Genomic DNA, 17,954 nt, shown 5'->3' on the forward strand with positions numbered 1-17,954 from the left:
TGAGAATATACGATGTTTTAAGTAAAGTTGCACTTGTGTGACCCTAAAAAAAGACGGGGGGCTCCCGAGACATTAAGAGCAATGGGTTAAACAAAAAGGCAGGACGCTGCCCAATCTTTGACAACTATTGCCCTGATTCTTACACATTTTGTTTCACAAACAATATCCTATTATCTTGATATAAAACCAAATCCTTCATAGCTCTAAAAAATACTGTTCAGCAACAAATTGTTAGGTGCCTTTAAGTTACATACAGTTGGGAAAGAAATACAATTTCATACACTGTACATGTCTGCATCTCTTCAGAGCACCCAGCAGTGCTTTGCCCCCAGGAAGTAATCAATAAATGGTTATTGAATTTAGAGTGTCTTGCCTTTGAATCAGTGAGGTTTAATCTATTTCCAATTCAGAATGCCTATTAATTTTCCAGCATTACTAAGCCTTTTTAGAAAAATCCATCTTGGGATGTGTTTAAGTGTTCACAGTAAATACTATTACACAAATGATAAAGAGGAAAGTGTTAAATGAAGCATGCCTATCCAACACACCAGTAGCCATTGGTAAAATGTAATTTAATTTAATCATTTAAATTTACATTGTTAATGTACAAGAGCATTTCTTTCAAACCACAGGTTAACACACACTAAAGAGCAATGCTGTTAGAGAAGTAGAGGAACTCAGAAAAACTCTGCTGTCTGAAATAAAAGCAAGGCACTCTCCATTAACAGCTGGTGGATTCCTGATTTCTGCCCGTGGAAGGCGTGTTCATACTGAGAGAGCTCTCCCACAAGGGGAAGAATCACCTGCTTTAATGCTTGCTGTCTTCTTCTGAGCCAGTGTGGTCATCCACTCTGTATAAACTTGTGTGTTAACATTAAGACAGAGAGGGAGGGAGGGGGGATGAGAGGGAGAGAGAGAGAGAGAGAGAGAGAGAGAGAGAGAGAGAGAGAGAGAGAGGAATTGATGCATGACTTGGGAGGCTCTCATAGTTGTAATAACTATGGAAGACAGAAAAACACTGGCTATAATTATTTTCAGCACTAGTGTCTGGACCTATAACTAAAAAAGCTTTATTCCTTCCAACCGACAAAATATGACGACTAAAAAGTCCTTTTTCTTAAGTCCGATCTATGTAAAAATAACAAGTAAAGCATTTTTTTGTTCTGTTTTTGTTTTGCTTTTCCTTTTCAGACACGACAAAAATAAGGATTAACTTTCCAGATATTGATGGTGCATAAGAAGGTTACGTATGCACAGTATTTCTAATTTATTCAAATTCAATTTGAATTTGGTCTGAAGCTATCTTGCATGAAATGTTAGTTTCCTGATATTTAATAATGTTTATTATGTTTGCATATAAGCTCAAAAAATTAATATAAGAGTACTACTTTATTTGTGGTTATCTTTAGGTAAAATGTTAACATTAGTGATTATATTTAAAAGCCTATTTTCTTATAGCTGCAAAAAGCTGAGAAAAAAAGACTATAGAGAGGTGAGTTAAATCTCATTCGTAAGCTTGTTATTAGCTGTTTCACTTCATGAAACTCTTTCGCCTTTCAATGGACCTTTGTTTTCTCTTCTATGAATTGCAGGAGATTGGACTGGTTAGCAAATCAGGGCCCTTCCAAGTCTAACATTTCAAACCTAGCAATCCAGATCCTATCATCTTGATATAAAAATAATAATCTTTCATAAAAGCTCACACAAACATAATACATGGTCAAATATCAGAATGACTCAGACAAAAAATTATATGATTTGTTATCTAGGTTATAATTTGCAGCAATTAGGCAATTCATTTGGCATTTGTTTGATTGTATGATTTAATGACAATATAAACAGCAGTTTTGTTATTTTTCCTTTAAAAAGACTAAAGCAAAAATGATTTAAAGCTAATGAAAACTACTGTGACATCTAGTTTGACATTCAAAGTTTGTTTCTTAGCAAAATGGCCAAAGATATTTTGACTTCATACAGTGTATATAATATAAAGACTTTTAGACCTAAAAATCTTCAAACATTATTTGAATTTAGCAAAACATAAGCAAAATTTTAATATCAAAGTGCTAAACAGTACTGCCTTAAAAGTCACTGCAAATGAACCATAAAATAATGGCATGGGAAGTTACATTTATTGTACAAATGGTTAATAAAAAGACATTATAAATATATATGTAACCTGCTATATTTATATATATTTTCTTAGTTTCTAATTGGTGTATCCAAGTCACTGTGTACACCCCATTTAATTATTTTGCAATTCAGCTGCTAAGAGCCAGTAGTTTTGCAATAAATACAGGCAAAGCTATTACAATATAACGTGCATACAAATGTTTATACAAATAAGGACACTATGCAACAAATTATCTCATAATAATATGGCATTAACAGTATAAACATACAAAAGGGAGTACGAACACGGAATGTTGAAACGCAGCCCACTAATCTTTCCTAGTACTCACATTAATACTATTTTAAAAAACGACTTGCTTACTCTCCAAAATTCTTTAACCAATAACAAAAATTAAATTATATATAGGAGATATATAGTATATATAATTTATATATAATACTTATCTCCTTGCTATCCCTGTTTACCCTGTATGACCCAGTTCCTATTAATTTGCATGTTCTCATCTGGGGATTAAATACTTGACTGATTAATCAGATGCTCCTTACATTTCTGAACGAACGTATCAGTCAGTTGGTACAACTCAAGGGTGTTTAGACAACTCTGGCAGGGTTGACAGAAAACAACCAAACCAGTTGTATGTGATCCACTTCATAATGGACAGCTAGAGAGTCGGCAGGGATCTAGATCCATGAAGAATGGCCTAAAAAGTCTTGGATGGACCATACTTCAAAAGGGTTCTTAGGGCATGTGGACCAAGCCTTTGCTAGGGAAATTAGCATGTTATTTGCAAACGTGACTGCTTCCTTTTTATTCCATATAAAATAAAGCAGAGTTCATGAACAAGACTTAGTAAGACAGCACTTTAAAAATTGCACTTGTATATGGAAGCGAACAGCCATGATTGTTTTGCTATGTCTGGTTTGTAGGTGATCCTTCATCTTTTACCATTTGTTAAAGTAAAATAAAAAAAGCAAGACATTACAAAAAGGGGATTTCTGTCTTATTTGCACCACATACTTACCCTTGATACAGGAAGTGTATTCTAAAGGGATCAATCTTAAGATATATCCTACCCTGGTGAACAACTCTTGGCTGTTCTTGCTTTTAAATACAAAGCAACTATAACTGTATTCCCCAGAAAGTTTTGAAACAGTTATATTATCCTTTTTTTTTTCCTGCTGGGATACCATTGTCCAAAAGTGCTTTGTTAGCAATTTCTTAGAAAACCCTCATGAACTATAACCCTTCCCACCCCACCCTCCAAAGCCTAAATAGAAAACACAACTCCAACACAATACTCTGTAAGTTTTCTGGTTTTAGGTTGTCAGGAAAAGTTCCAGAAAAATGTCTTTGCTTTCTAAAGGAGCTGTTTTTTCTCTGAAGGAAGGACAGAAAAATGGTAGGGTTCAGCCCCATCTCTTTCTGCTTAACAAGCAGGAGTTAGCAGGGGAGGCGGCCTTCCTGCTCAGATCGCTCCTGCTTAGAAAGGTAGGGTATCCAGGAAGAGCTTGTCAATGATGGAAGGTGGAGGCACCAAGTCTTCCAGCTTCAGGTAGAAGATGCGCTGGAGGCCCAGGGTGCAGATCTTCCGCAGTTCTACCAGTGCACCTAGGACCTTGGGCTCGCTGGGCTCCAGGGCCTGTCCTTTACTCTGGTGGTCTTTTAAGCTGCTTGTGATCTTGTTGCATAGCTCCTCCACTCTCTTTGGTTCTTTTAACCCATGTCGTTCTGCAGAAGGACAGAAAATGGCAGATTTAAGAGGCAGACAAATCTTAAACATTGAAGGCCTGTCCCTTTCGGAATAGTAAAGATCATACTTCAAGTACTTCCTTCTGAGAGGTAGCTTATGGGCCTTGCATCAAACAACATCAGGGTTTGAATTTCAGTACTGTTGCTTACTTGCTGCATGTTGCTGAGTAGTCTCTTAATTTCTGAACCCCAATTTCTTTATGAGGTAAAGATAATGATCATCTGGGGTTTCTGGGAGGGCCAACAGGTGAATAACACAAGTACAGCACACAGTTTCTGATGCACAGCCGCAGTGAATGCATGACAAGTGGTTATTATCACCCCATTAAGGAGGAGCTCCTTTTCAGAGTGACAGGGACATGCATTAGGTAAATGAATTAATGTCCCATCTTGATAGACTCACTTGAGGGAGGTAGGAAGGCTATATAAGGACCCCACAAGACCTAATCCAAAGTGTATTTTTATGTTTTCATGCTAACCAGCATTGGGAAGAATCCAGTTTTTCTCCTCCCTTTTTCTTCTCTCTGTCTTTTAAACTCCTATTTACATAAACCTGGTTCTCTTTGCAAAATATACATGTCCTCCTGCCATGGAGATGAAAAACTCAAAGAAAAAGAGCAGACTGGAAGAATGTGGTCATGGCATTGTACAATATACTGACACATAGATGCTGCTCTTATATTTTATAAAACAACATAGAAAAGAATCCCCATGTTAAATAGTATGGTTTATTTTATGTGTAAGTTTTAATGGTTTTCCTAAAGACACAAGGCTGCTAAAAGGTGGGATTTGAGCTCTGTCTTCCAAGAAGATTCTGTCCTCTTGTTACAAAGTCTTGCTGCACTTCCTGATGGTGAGAAAGGACTCCGATACTCAATACAAAACCCCTTGCTTCCCCTCAGTCTTTAGATGGCACAGCCTTTTTTCTTTCTTCCTTTCTTTCTTTTTTGGGTACTGGGAATCGAACTCACAACTTTGCACTTGCCAGGCAGGCGCTAAGCCTGCTAAATTCTCAGTCAAAGCCTCTTTTTTAAGGGAAGAGCTTGGCCTCAGTTACCTCAAGGTTTTTCTTTCTCCATATATTTACGTGCAAAAATCAACTCTTGAGAGACACAGACATCACTCTAACAGGAAATCACGGATTAGTTTCTGATTTCTCCCAGATTTGGTCATTTTAGTTGGAGAAATTTTTGTTATTAATTTGTCTAGATCAAAAGCCAACCAGAAAAATGAAGCCACTATCCAGATACTTTGTTTTTCTTGTCCTGAATCTGTATTTCCCCCAACTTGGTTAGTTGTGTATGACTTGGGCAAGTCCTTCTCTTTTCAGGACTATGTCAATAAAGGAGTTGAATTAACAACTTCTCAGGTCCTTTCCAGCTGATGTGTTAAATTATGTTAAAGTAAAACCATGAAAATGGCTAGCCACATTTCAGAGGTCTCTAACTTGCATCTTAATACAGTATTCCATAGCAAAAGGGGCACTAGGCTGGGGAGTTCAGCAGAACCAAACTGCCATTCTGGTTCTGTCACTATCAGCCATGTGACCTAACCTCTCAATGTCTTCATAAAAATATGAAGGCTCAATGTCTTCATAAAAATATGGGGGCAATGGGGTGATAAAGGCATGAGTCTTTGTTGTAGTTTTCCTATCTTAAATATTACATGATAAATTAAAACAGAAGTGTGATTATAATAAAACCTACTTCCATGGGTGGTTGTGAAGCTCCTACAAGATGATGTTACACAAAAACATTCTGTCAATAAACAATGCTGCACGCGTGTGGCAGGCAGCACCTACGACAGTGCCTGACACTTGGCAGGTGCCTAGCAACTGCAACAGCCAACAAAGGCAATGAAGTCCCCTAATTCAAAAGCTGTGCAGTGCAGGACTTCGCTTTTCCCGGGACACTAGTTACTAATCAGCCCAGGTGCAGAATTTCCCCTTTAGCTCCTCTATACTAGATACACAGCTCTGTGCTTTGTCTCGGAGGAAGCACCCAAGAGTGAACTTCAAGAGACATCCTGCCTGCAGTGGTGTTCTGTCTAAAGCTTTATTTCCTCTCCAAAAGCACAAAAACAGGCTGCAAATTTGGCAGAAAATATCAAGAGCTATAAAATGTTCATAGCCTCTGACCAAGTAATCCCACTCTTGGGAATTTACACAAAGGAAAAATTCGACAGAAAAATAAAAGTCAATACACGGAGACATTTGGTGTACTGTTACCCTTTTACCAACATCCACTGCCCGAGGACAAAAACAAACACTGAAAAAAGATAGAGGGCTGAAAGACAGGGAATCTGTTAGGGAAATAATGGTATATCCATGTACTGGAAGATTCTGTAGACATGGAAAAGGACAAACATGAAGACTATGAAGCAAGATGGAAGAATATTCATAGATGAAGGGTAGAATATTAATTAGTACCTAAATTGTAATTACACCTGTGAAAAATTATTTCCACATATAGAAAAGGGTCAAAGGAAGCAAAATATGAATATATTTGAGAGGTGATTGGATAAGACTTTTTACTTTCTTATAAAATTTCCAGGTTAGTCCTGTTTTGTATAGCAATGTTAAAACAGAGCAAGATGGCAGCTGGTCCCTTGTGAGGCCTTCTAGAGACTGTAATACGACAACACACCCTCATGCTGATACTAAGCTCTGTTAATACTGAAACACATTGCCTGTGATTCACAAGCTAGGCAGAGATGCTTTCTCCGAATACAATACCAATCCCTTGATTTAAGCTTTCCCTTCCTTTCAGTGCTTCATGTTACACACAATATTTGAGACCCTCTGTTCTTGTGGAGATGGAGAATCAGAGCAATATGGTGGCTGAATTTCTGGAGGGGGTTGATTACAGAACCTTGTAGCCAGACTTTCTCAGGGCCAAACTCACAGAAGGGGGCCTTGGAGTTTTCCTTGCTCTCCAGCCAGTTGTGACGGCTCAATAACTATGGCAACCATTATTTATTCAGTGAATTCAAGTGGCGATCGATACCTCCTGCCAGCTGGATCAACTCTAGGCCTTGAATTCCTTGAGGAATTCAGAGACACTCCTGTCAGAAGCCAAAGGCATCTCAACCCTTCTTTGTTGTTCTGAACAGCCTCTGGATTTGTGGCTTCTCCACTTTTCCAAAAGGTTTAAGGTAAAATTCAGTCTCTATGCAAACTACTGCCAGCAGCCAGCGAGATTTTTTTGATCACTAGGGAGTCACTAAGTGTCTGCGACCATCCCAGTAATTCGAAATTCCTTAGAACCCCATTCACTGACATTAAGAGAGACCTCCTTTCTTCCTGCAGCTTGGTAACATAGCTGCAGAGCTAATATACAGAGAGCTCGCACATTCTGGGACAAATTAGACATTTGGATTTTCTCCCTTCCTAGGAAATATCACACAGAGGACCTTAGTTTAAGATCATTCCTTCCATTAAAGAAAACAAGCTTCTCAGTACTTCTTGCATTTTGATCTGTATAACATTTATCCTATACTTTGATATTTTAACTCAGGTATTATGTATTCAAAACTTCAAAATACAACTTACAGAAATGGTATAGATTTATGTGTCATGATCACTGGAAACATAAATTGAAAGGCATTTGATTCACTTAAATTCCCATCTAACAGAATAATTTCCACTACAAGATACTACAAAGAGGGTGTCATGTACTAGCTGTACTGGAAGTTCCGCTATTTCAACCTGACAGCAGAAATGTGTCTAATAGAACTTTATATAACGAGTGATTGAAAAATATGATGAAAAATTAAAATGCACATTACTATCAATCCTCCTCAAAATACTCTCACTTGCCTGGAACACACCTTCCCTAAAGCTCTTGTCACTTTGTAAAGAATTTCTGAAGGATCCTTTTCATGCATTTATGAGCCGTGATCAAAAATACAGTGAATGTCCTGCCAAATGCCACCCAACAGAGAAAGGCAGGCTTGAGAAAATATGACAGTGTGTCACCAGCCACCTTATTCACTGGCTCTGCCGCTATGTAAATTTTGGTTCTTTCTCAAAGTCAAAATGATTGAGAGATAAACATTTTGAATGAATGCAAGACATCAAGACAACATGACCATGCAACTAAAGCACTAATGGACTTCAGAGCTGCTTCAGAAGGTGGTGAGGATGATGGGATAAATGCACTCAAAGGAAGGCATATTCTGATGGGGATAAATGGCAATGTGCCCTTGATGGTAATTTTTTAACAAATTTAAACCCACACCATATTTTCCAGTAATACCTCATAGTTTAGTCTTTTGCTTACTATTTTTTCTTACCCTCACAACAATCCTATAAATTAGGTAGAATACAATTACCTTTAATTAATAGGTATTAAGGCTAAGATTCAAAGAGTAAAGTGACTCGACTGGGATCAAAATTAGCAAGTGGTTATTTCTTTCCTGCCAAGTCCAGATACTTCCCATTATACTACAGTATGCTGCGTCCTACTTTGAATATCTCTAGTTGTTAGAAAGTTTCTCCTCATCCTGAGATGAACTACCCTCCTTAACCTTCCTAATTTTAATGTACCTAACTAGCTAATGGATTAATTACTTCTTTCAACAAATATTTATTGAGTACCTAGTCTATGGTAAGCAATGCTATAGCCGCTGGTGTTAGAGCAGCAGAGAAACACACGCAACTGATGCTGATCTCTGTACGGAGTAAACAGCTAAAGACACAGTTAAATCCTGTGCCTTTTGCTCTCCACGCGACATATCTTTGTTGGGAGAGAGGACAGGAGGCAGAGTTAAGAGAAAGGGGCAAAATGGGGGGAAGATGACTGAAATAATAGCCTTTTAGGTCTGTGTTCATGTTTTCCCTTCTTGTGCTGATTAAGGTCTACTTCTGCTTTTGATCTCAGATCAATTATTTCTTCAAGGAAGCGCCCCCTTTTGCCCCTAGTTTATGTCACATTCTCTTATAGCACTGTTCCTTCCCTTCACAGGACATAATAGTTTGAGATCAGACACGTATGCAATGATTGCTTGCCTCTCTCAGTATATGTACGCTGCATGGGGACACGGACTTATTTGCTAATCACTGTATCTCTGGTCCCAAACCCAGTACACAGTTGACACTCAATAAACATCTGTTAAATGAATATACAGATGGGGAATGAAGGAATGTAAAATGATTAAATGATTACAGGTGCAAATAAACATGTTGGGAGTTATTAAGAAGCTTATAATAATAAGACTAAATAAACACATTGGGAGTCATTAAGAAGATTATAATAGTAAATAACTTTATAAACTCTAAACCTACCACATCAGAAGCTTTAAAACCAGTTTTCCTGGCTATATTTCCATGCTCTATTATTTATAGCTGAGTGACTTGGGTCTATTTCTATATTTGTAAAACAAGGTTAATAATGGTAGTCGCCTTGCAGACTGTTGAGAAAATTAAATGAGTTATCACATATATATGGAATAATGCCTAGCATATAGTAAGTACTTAATACATGTTTGTAACATCCTCTATATTTAAAACTTATTACCTTTCTTTTCAAATCAGCGATAATATCTGAGTTGTCTATTAGTGAGATCATAATCTCCCCCACCCCTCTCTAATAATCTCTTCTCCATATTCCATCAATTTAATCTACCCTAAGAACTTTAGCTATTTTCGCTGTGATATTCCCTGCAATTTATCTCTTTTTTTAGCACCAACTTTCTCTGGACCAGATCCTCAATATCTGCCACCCAGATTGTGTTAATAATTCTTGACTGATCTCCTTTCTTCTTGTCTCTGGCTGTAATCCCTCTCAATTACTTCCAAATTTATTTATTGGCCACACAACATTAAACAAAATACCATAAATCTCTTGGCACAGTGTCTGGCACTAGTTTTCTTATACCTTGATAAGAGGGCAATTGCCCCCCAAACAGCAGGATCAACATGACAAGAAGCTTGTGAGAAAAGGAGACTCTCAGGTGCAGCCCTGGATTCACCTGCTTAGAATTTGTAATTTAATAAAATGCCTAGTATACACATGACAACTGGAGACGACTCACCCTAGTCAATCCTGGTCCCCTGAAGATGCTGGACTCAGTCAGTATGTAGCTTATCTAGTCTGTAAACCTTACTCCTCAAGGCTGGAACTCAGTTCCCAAGGCAGCTTATTCTAATTTCAGATAGTTCTGTCTATGAGAACTCATTTCTCAAGGTAGCTTATTCCAATTTCAAATAATTCTTAGCTTCTTCTATTGAGCTAAACTTTGCCATCTGATAACTCCCGCTCTGTCTCGTGGACCTGTGAGATACATTAAATTTTCTTCCTAATCATGGGAACAGGGGATGATGAAAGGGATAGAAAGGGATGGATAGGGGATATCAGGAGCCCCCTCAAGGAAAAGCAATCTCTCTCTCTTTTTTAGCGGGTCTTAGGGCAAAGGTTAACTCTGAGACAAGGATTCAACTCCTGTTAGAAGGGAAGGAGAGACTGGCTTCTCCAAGAAGTGTTTGTACCTGAAACACCAGCCAACAAATAGGACTTCCTGCTCTTCCTCTAGAAAGTCGTCACTGCTGCTTCTCGTGTTACATATAAAACATCCCTCCCAATGGGAAGTTCCCGACACATGGAGCGTGTGGTGGACAGAAAGCCTCCTGTCAGTGGCAGCCTGTGTGAGGTATCATGGTGCTTTTCAGTCTGACTGTCTTTAAGTAGGTGTCTGCCTGTCTTTGCAACAAGACCACAGACTCTTTAAAGGTATATGTCTGGCACATAGCAGATGCTCACTAAATATTTACTGAATTAACTTGAATTGAAATAAGGCAATTCTCAGGAATTTAGACTATTTTCTAATAGCAGTGGTAGCTAACAATAATTCATCTGATTTTCCTAACTTGGGAGGCTTTCTGATAAAATTAATCCATTCATTCAACTAATATTTGCCATATGCCAGGCAATTTTAGATCCTAAAATAATTTTAAAGATACTCTGCCTACCCTTGGACTTTTGAGTAGGTGTCAAGTATACCCTAAATTCCTAGAATGCGCTTCAGTACATGTTCTCAGATTGATTTGATTTGAATGATGAAACACTTGGCATCACAGAAAACTGATGGGGAAAAATACTCACAATACATTTGAGGAACAGATTGTGAGACTATATATCCACCCCAACCACAGTTTTGTCTAAAGAAGAAATGTGTGCATCTTTGTACATGAAAAGATTAAATGACAATAAATCTAGACACAGGCAAAAGAAAGGCAGAAACCCCTTAGTATGTTTTGTATGTACAATAATAGAGAAGTATGAAAATTTTTATGGATACTAAGGAGAAAAGCTTGCTCTCTATGGAGGTACGTAAGAAAAATAACAGTTAACCATGCTATTTTTGTTACAGCCGCCAACATTGACTAAGGCATTATATCTCTGTCATACATGAGAAAACTGATATTCAGAGACGGTAAGGAATTGCCTGGCATCATTTGCCTAAGCAGTGGGTTAGTAAAAGCTTGAATCCAAATCCTAGAACTACCTACCTCTTTTTCAAACTATATTATCCTGCCAAACGTCACACATAGTTTTCCTTGAAATGTTGCTGGTGTCTGTATTTGATCCAAAAACAAAGTAACCAGGTAACTATTTAGAGTGAGCGGGGAGAGGTCTGGAAAGACAGGTGGTGGAGGGCGTGGCAGGGTCAGCCACCTGTCTAGTCCTGACATGTCACTGGTTCACTGCTTTCTGCACCTGGTGCTGCCTGCCTTCCTCCTCTTCAGTTTTAGAGGTCATGTTCCAATAAGATCAAAAACAATACAGATAAAAGAGAAAGAAGTTACTGTCTCACCTGACTGGAGACCTGAGTATGGAAAAGAAATCCAAGGGGGACATCCTTAGAATGTAGTGATTCACAAAATGGCACTGGGGCACGGAAGATTTCCTTTTCCTTCTGGTCCAACATGACCCTTCCACTCCTAGTGCCCCTATTATTGTATGGGAAATGCATTTTACAACATCCAGTAGTTAGGTCATAATGTCAGAGCATAAGGGAAATGTCTCAGAGAATCAGTTGTTTTGCTAAAAATCCTCTAAATTTCCCCAAAGCACAGGACATCCTCCCACAGTGGGTTTATATCTGCTCTCTCATGCTTGAGTCACAACATAAGGACACTGAAAGGAATTGCCTACATACCTTTACAAATTTTCTCTTTTTTCTACAGAGGTCACATACGTGATTTAGCACATGCATAATTCAACTCCGCCATGCATGGTTTTTCCCAAAAACATACTGAGTGTTCAACTGTCACAGCCTTGTCTTTCAGTTTCCTTGCACTAGAATATCTTTTATATCTTCTCAGTCTAGATGCCACTTCCTTGAGAAGTCATTCATGACCAATGAATGCTAGTGATGAATGACTTCCCTCACCCCCAAAATGTTGGTAATTCTCTGGACTTCCCTTGCCAAGAACTGGGTCCTTTTAAGGGCATGAGCACTGACCACTACACAATGAATTCATTATATGATAGTCGTGCATGCTCTCTGGGGAGGCTGTCCATTTTCCAACAGCAGAATTCCACCAGCCTGGCTCCTCTTTACATTGCTAGTCACTGTCACAGGGTTTGGCACTTACAGGCCTCCTAGCTATTTAATGAGCAGATATTTATAAGATGGTAACTGCACCCTAACTTTCTGCTTGGAGGCCTTTTTATTTGTTAAACACAATTAACTGCAACAAGATACCAACACCAGCAAGGTTGTCCAAACAGAAGGTGAGCATTTCTATTATTCCAGGGATGCAGTGCCAATCAAAGGTGATAGTTAGGGCTGACAAACTAGTGTTAACAACTAGAAGGCTAACAGCATTTGAAAAGCACAGCTGTGGGGAACTCCCTTAGACTGTAGGGAGTGTGACCTGAAAGAAACCATTTCCTGCCCCATCTTATCACCTATTTTTCATGAAGGGGCCTAGAGAGAAGAGGAGGAGGAAGAAATAGAATGGGGGGGCACATTTATGTAAACGTGTATCATCCAGGTTCTTAATACTTTTCCTGGAAGCCAGTCTAGTTAAACTTCCAAGACTCGATTTCCCTCTTGTGAGTTGTTCTCTGGTTTAAGAACAGACATTTTGGGGATGAATATTCTAATAGCAATGGCTCAGCTAATACTCCACAGTTACTCTCTATGATTAATGGTGCTTATTCAGAAGTCAAGATTCTAATCACAGTACTCAGAAGGCTGAGGTAGAAGGATTGAAAGTTCAAGTCCCATCTGGGCAACTTAGCAAAACCCTGTCTCAAAATAAAAACATAATTTTTTAAAAAGGGCTGGTAATGTAGCTCAGTGGTAGAGTACTCGTAGATTTGTTGAGGGAAAAAAAAAGATGAAAAAGTCAAGATTCATGGCAACTCACATTTCAGTGAAAGTTAACAACCACGACAGTGTGCACTGACTCCCAGGCATCCCCTTGGTTGCCATTTCTGGATGCTTCCATGAATTTCAAAGCCCTCCTCACCAACAACTCACAAGACAGTGCTGTGAGGGCCGGAAGTGAGAACAGTGGGCTTGTTTTCTTTGGGTTACAACTACAGAATCTTTAACAGATGCTCTGCACAGGGTGGCAGGAGTGAAGAGAGGAAGTGGCATTGTCCTGAGGGCAAGGCCCAAAGCCGGCACCATAAAGCACCAGGGCTACTGTCAGTGTAACCTGATTACATTAATTCAAGTCGCTCTCTCAAGTGTCCAAGGAAATTGGCACTGAACACCCTGCTATCTAATGCCACCACCTCTTTCCTCATGGCATGGGGTTAGATTCTGGACCAGCCAGGGTTTCTAAAGGAAGGGGCAGACATATGTCAAATTAGAGGGACCCATGTCAACATCGCTCCAAGGAAGAATGTAAGCGGACCAAGTGCCTCTCCTGAATCCAGCTACATCACAAACGCTGCTTCCCATAATCCACACTAGAACTGATATTGTTCCCATTTTATGGAGGGGAAAACTGAAGCTCAGAGAAATGTAATGCATTAGTCAACAGTACATACTTATTAAAGTGATACGACAGATTAGTAAGAGGATGCTGGATTCCAACATCCATGCTCTTTCTGTCAAACCAAACAGCCTCCTCCTCCAGCAAGTCTTCCAACAAACAGGCAGCAGGCAGAGCTATTGTCACAGGGTGCAGAACAAATGGGACACAGAGACAGGCACCACCTTACCCCTCATTCTTACTCTGTACCCTCTGTGCTGAACTGCTGGTCTGTCCAGGTTGGGACTGCCTGGAACCCACATGGCTCTTAGCTCTGGTGTTCATTAATTTCCACTTTCAGAGTAAAAATAAAGAAAGAAAAAAAGTAGGTCTTTGGGGCAGGCCCTCCTCGTAAGCCACATCTCACACATTACATTATCTCCTTCCTGCCCTAATTTGTGCTGAAAACTAGCTGGCAGGGTAGCTCTTTCTAAAATGCAAGCCATCAGGCACCTCTGGTTGCCACCTTCCTAGCTTTCCAAGGCTATCAAGATAAACGCTATGTGTTTTGTCTGTCTCGGTGTGAAATGTTCTGCTTGCCCTGCCCCACCCTCCCTCATCAGCCGACAGGCATCTTCCATCATTCTTTGCTGTTGTCTCTTTCCTGAAATTTGTGACAGCTATATTTTCAAAGGCTTTGGAAAATTTTTATTTATGCCTGCAGTGCTCACAGCCTTCCATCCAGCCTCTGCTGTATTTCAAGGAGCAGCCCCTGTAATCCCCTCTGAGAAGACCCGGGACCCCTGCAGTCTCTTGGTGGTTGGTGCTCACTCTCACATCTCCACCACGGCACTGGACACACTACGTCACATCCATGGCTTGCGTGCTCTGTATCCTGCAGGGCTGTGTACCGTCACAACATGCCATGCAGGATGTGATGATTAATAAGACTTCATATCCATTTCCACAGAGAGGTGGCAATGGACTGGTTTTATTTGCAGAAAGCCATGGTTAGCTCTGGTGCTTTCTTAACATCAAAATGAGTAAAAATCCATACTTTCAGGGCTGGGGATTTAGCTCAGGCATAAGCGCCTGCCTTGCAAGCAGGCAGTCGTGAGTTTGATCCCTGGTACCGATAAAAAGGAAAAAGACAAAAAAAAAAAAAAAACAAACCCATACTTTCCAGTTTTGAATGCCTAACTGTCCTAGCAAGAGCTGAATGGTCCTGAAATTGAGCTGCATAGTTTCAGTGCATAGGTAGCTTTTGAACTCATTTTATTACTGTACTGAGGGGTGATACCTTGTGCCTTAAATGTGTTTATGTCCTTCAGGTGCTCTGGTATGTGTCATTCAAAAGCCCTTTAAATGGAATTCATATCCTCTGATGCTGCTTTTGGGTTTTGTTTTATTAATGGCCCTCTTGGGAGTCTGGCAACCCCATAAAAGGAGGTGAGTTTCTCAGCCAGTACCAAAGACCAGGAGGAAGTCAGGCTCCACTCCGAACAATCCAGTGTCTGATTCCTAACTGCCACACATACTTCTTTGCTTTGCATTTATATAGTCAAATAATGAACCAACCCAGCCTCTGAAAATACGAAGTTACATCTCACTTACAGCTCCCAGGAAATACTTCAAGAAGACGCATACATCTTTAGGCAAACTAAAACACAACTCTGATAAACTGGAAAGAAGAAGCCATTTGTGTCAAGAGATTCACTCAAGCCTCTGGAAATTCACGGCCTGCCTAGAGATCATTTCCTCCACCAAGAGCATATCAGCTCTGAACTTTGCTCTCAGCCCAGCAGCCTGGCCTGTTCTTGGATCTGACCAGAAGGACAAGGATGAACTTCCCTGGATCTGGTTGGCCTCTGTGAAGCCCCCAGTTCCTGCCACTGATCAAGCCAGACTGGAAAGGATGCAATCCAACAGGAAAGTGCAAGAATGTGGGGGCAAAAACAACAGCAGCGAGGCCAGGGACTGATGGTCAATGTTTCCTCTCCAGCCAACACCTCTCTGTCCATTCTTTACCTCCCAAAAGAAAGGAAAGGAGAGACATGGAGAGGAACAGTGGAATAACACAGAAACCATATCTGTTTTATGTTTCTAGTTTCTTTTAAACTGTTGAGTTGATCTGTTTTTACTTTTCACAACCACCCATCTTCCTTAATCCTGTCCTGATCAAAGTTAATACGTCAAATAGACTTTATATGTCTGTAGTTCTTTGTCTTTGCATGAGTGAGTAGGCAAGGCTTGGGGAAGGGAGTCTTGCCACCTCTGCTCTGCAGAAATGGGCTGGGAAGGTAATATTCCTTGGAAAGTCTTTGTAAAAACAACCCTGAAACAGTCACTCCAACTGTCAACAGAGCTTGCACAGAAAGTTAGATTTTTAAATAGTGGATTTGCTGACAATGATAACTAAATACAGATACTCTTTTCTAGAAGTTTGTGACAAGCTGTAGATGTATGTTTCCTAGTTTGAACTAATTTTAACAGACTTTAGAAAAGTGATAATCATTTTCCTAATTTTCTGGTGAGACAGTCCAGACCAAGATCCACCTTGACACAGGAGAGGAGAGAAAGGGGATGTGATCACTTTCCATTTCAGCAAGGTGGCGCTCACCTGTGATCATGCTCAGTGCTGACAGGCAGGCTAAGGCTTGGATATCAAGGTTCAGGCTCTGCAAATTTAAGGAAAAGTCTTTAATGGAGTCGAGCCACTCCCCAAATCCACGAAGGCACTGAAGTCGATGCAGGACAAGTCCATTGCAGAACACAAACTTATCTTCAGCAGTGTTTGACCTGGAGGTAGAGGAGGGAGACACATTAAACTGGTCTGTCTAGTCTGACCAACACTATAACATCATAACTACAGGCAACTGGACAGCCATGGGACAGTGTTCCTGCAAGTGCAAGAAGTCTATGACAAGTGGTGTCAAAGCAGGTCCGTACACCTCCAAGGAACAAGGCTTTGTTGTTGGGAATAAATAGTCAACATCACTTCGCTGTGATAGAGCCTGGGGAGCATCAGCCCAGAGCATGGTGGGGTTGTGGTACCTGCTTTCTTATTACTAGAATCATAACCAGCTTGCCCTGGGACAAGACATAGATGAGCAGGTGCTCAGGGACTATGGAAGGAAAGCCCACTGCACTGCCTCTCCCTGCAATGAGCATGACACTGTTCCCTTCAGAACTCCTGAGTCAGGGCTGGTCTCTTTTTTTCTCAGGTGTCAAGAACTGATAAGACCTGAGGCTAAGCTACTACAATCCCTCTGTGCAGATGTAAAGCATCAAGTTCCTGCAAGTGCAAGAAGTCAATGACAAATTAATAAGTGACCTAACATAAAATGAGTCCTAAATTTACATTGCTTTTTTCATTTTGAACATTGAAACTGTGGGGAGTATTTCTAAACCTGCCCTGATCATTCATGTTATATCCAGAGTCATTGTATACTCTCTCATACGAGGAGTTGGAACATGCATTGAACATCACTTTGCAGTGTGACCCTGGACATTCCTTTGACCTATCCGGACCTATGAAACAGAAATTCTAATTACTAACTCCTAAAGCTGTTAGGGGAATTAAATAAAGGATTTGAAAGCCTATGCACAGTATCTAGTACACAAGAGGATATAAAAAGCATTTGGTGTAACTAATTCTGAATTCCATGTTGTTCATACTTTAAAATTAGCTTTCCTTTAACTTTTAAAAGTATCTTCCTATGTATTTATCTATGTTGGCATACTGCATTAACAAAATTAACCCCTTTAACTGTGCATTTTTTCTTTTTTTTTTAATTTTATTTAAGGAGAAAAAAAAGCAGAGAAAGGGTACAAGTTATACAGATTTACAGAACTGTGCATTTTTTCATTCCTTCTCTCAGCAAATATTTACTGAGTACCAAGTAGTGAATAGGAAGATATGGTACCCACCTGCATAGAGCTTATCACCTATTTAATTAACCCTTTGCTGCATGTGTCATAGACAACAGTCACACTGCTGCTTGGCTCTAGTATACAGTAAGTCCCTGACTTACAAACAAGTTCTGCTCTTGGAGAACATTCATAAGTTGGATTCATTTGTGACTTGACAAAAGTTAGTCTTACATAGTACACTGCAAATCTTACCATATACCTGTGAAA

At 39.8% G+C, this 17,954-nt stretch overlaps 1 protein-coding gene across 3 annotated transcripts in view; it reads right to left on the bottom strand.

Moving 5' to 3' along the window:
* Nucleotides 1-553: 553 nt before the first annotated feature.
* Nucleotides 554-17,954, bottom strand: part of Nr4a3 (nuclear receptor subfamily 4 group A member 3) — a 39,839-nt gene continuing 22,438 nt past the window's right edge. For all 3 annotated transcript variants that reach the window (XM_003470726.5, XM_063224661.1, XM_063224671.1), the window contains exons 7-8: nt 16,435-16,613; nt 554-3,862 (exon numbers count right to left, since the gene is read on the bottom strand). In XM_003470726.5, the coding sequence (XP_003470774.2) occupies nt 3,615-3,862; nt 16,435-16,613 (427 nt within the window). In that variant the 3' untranslated portion in view covers nt 554-3,614. The remainder of the gene's footprint in view (nt 3,863-16,434; nt 16,614-17,954) is intronic.

This window comes from Cavia porcellus, unplaced genomic scaffold, assembly GCF_034190915.1.
Source record: "Cavia porcellus strain 051 isolate PalLab524CR breed Dunkin Hartley unplaced genomic scaffold, mCavPor4.1 scaffold_1, whole genome shotgun sequence".
Taxonomy (NCBI): Eukaryota; Metazoa; Chordata; class Mammalia; order Rodentia; family Caviidae; genus Cavia; species Cavia porcellus.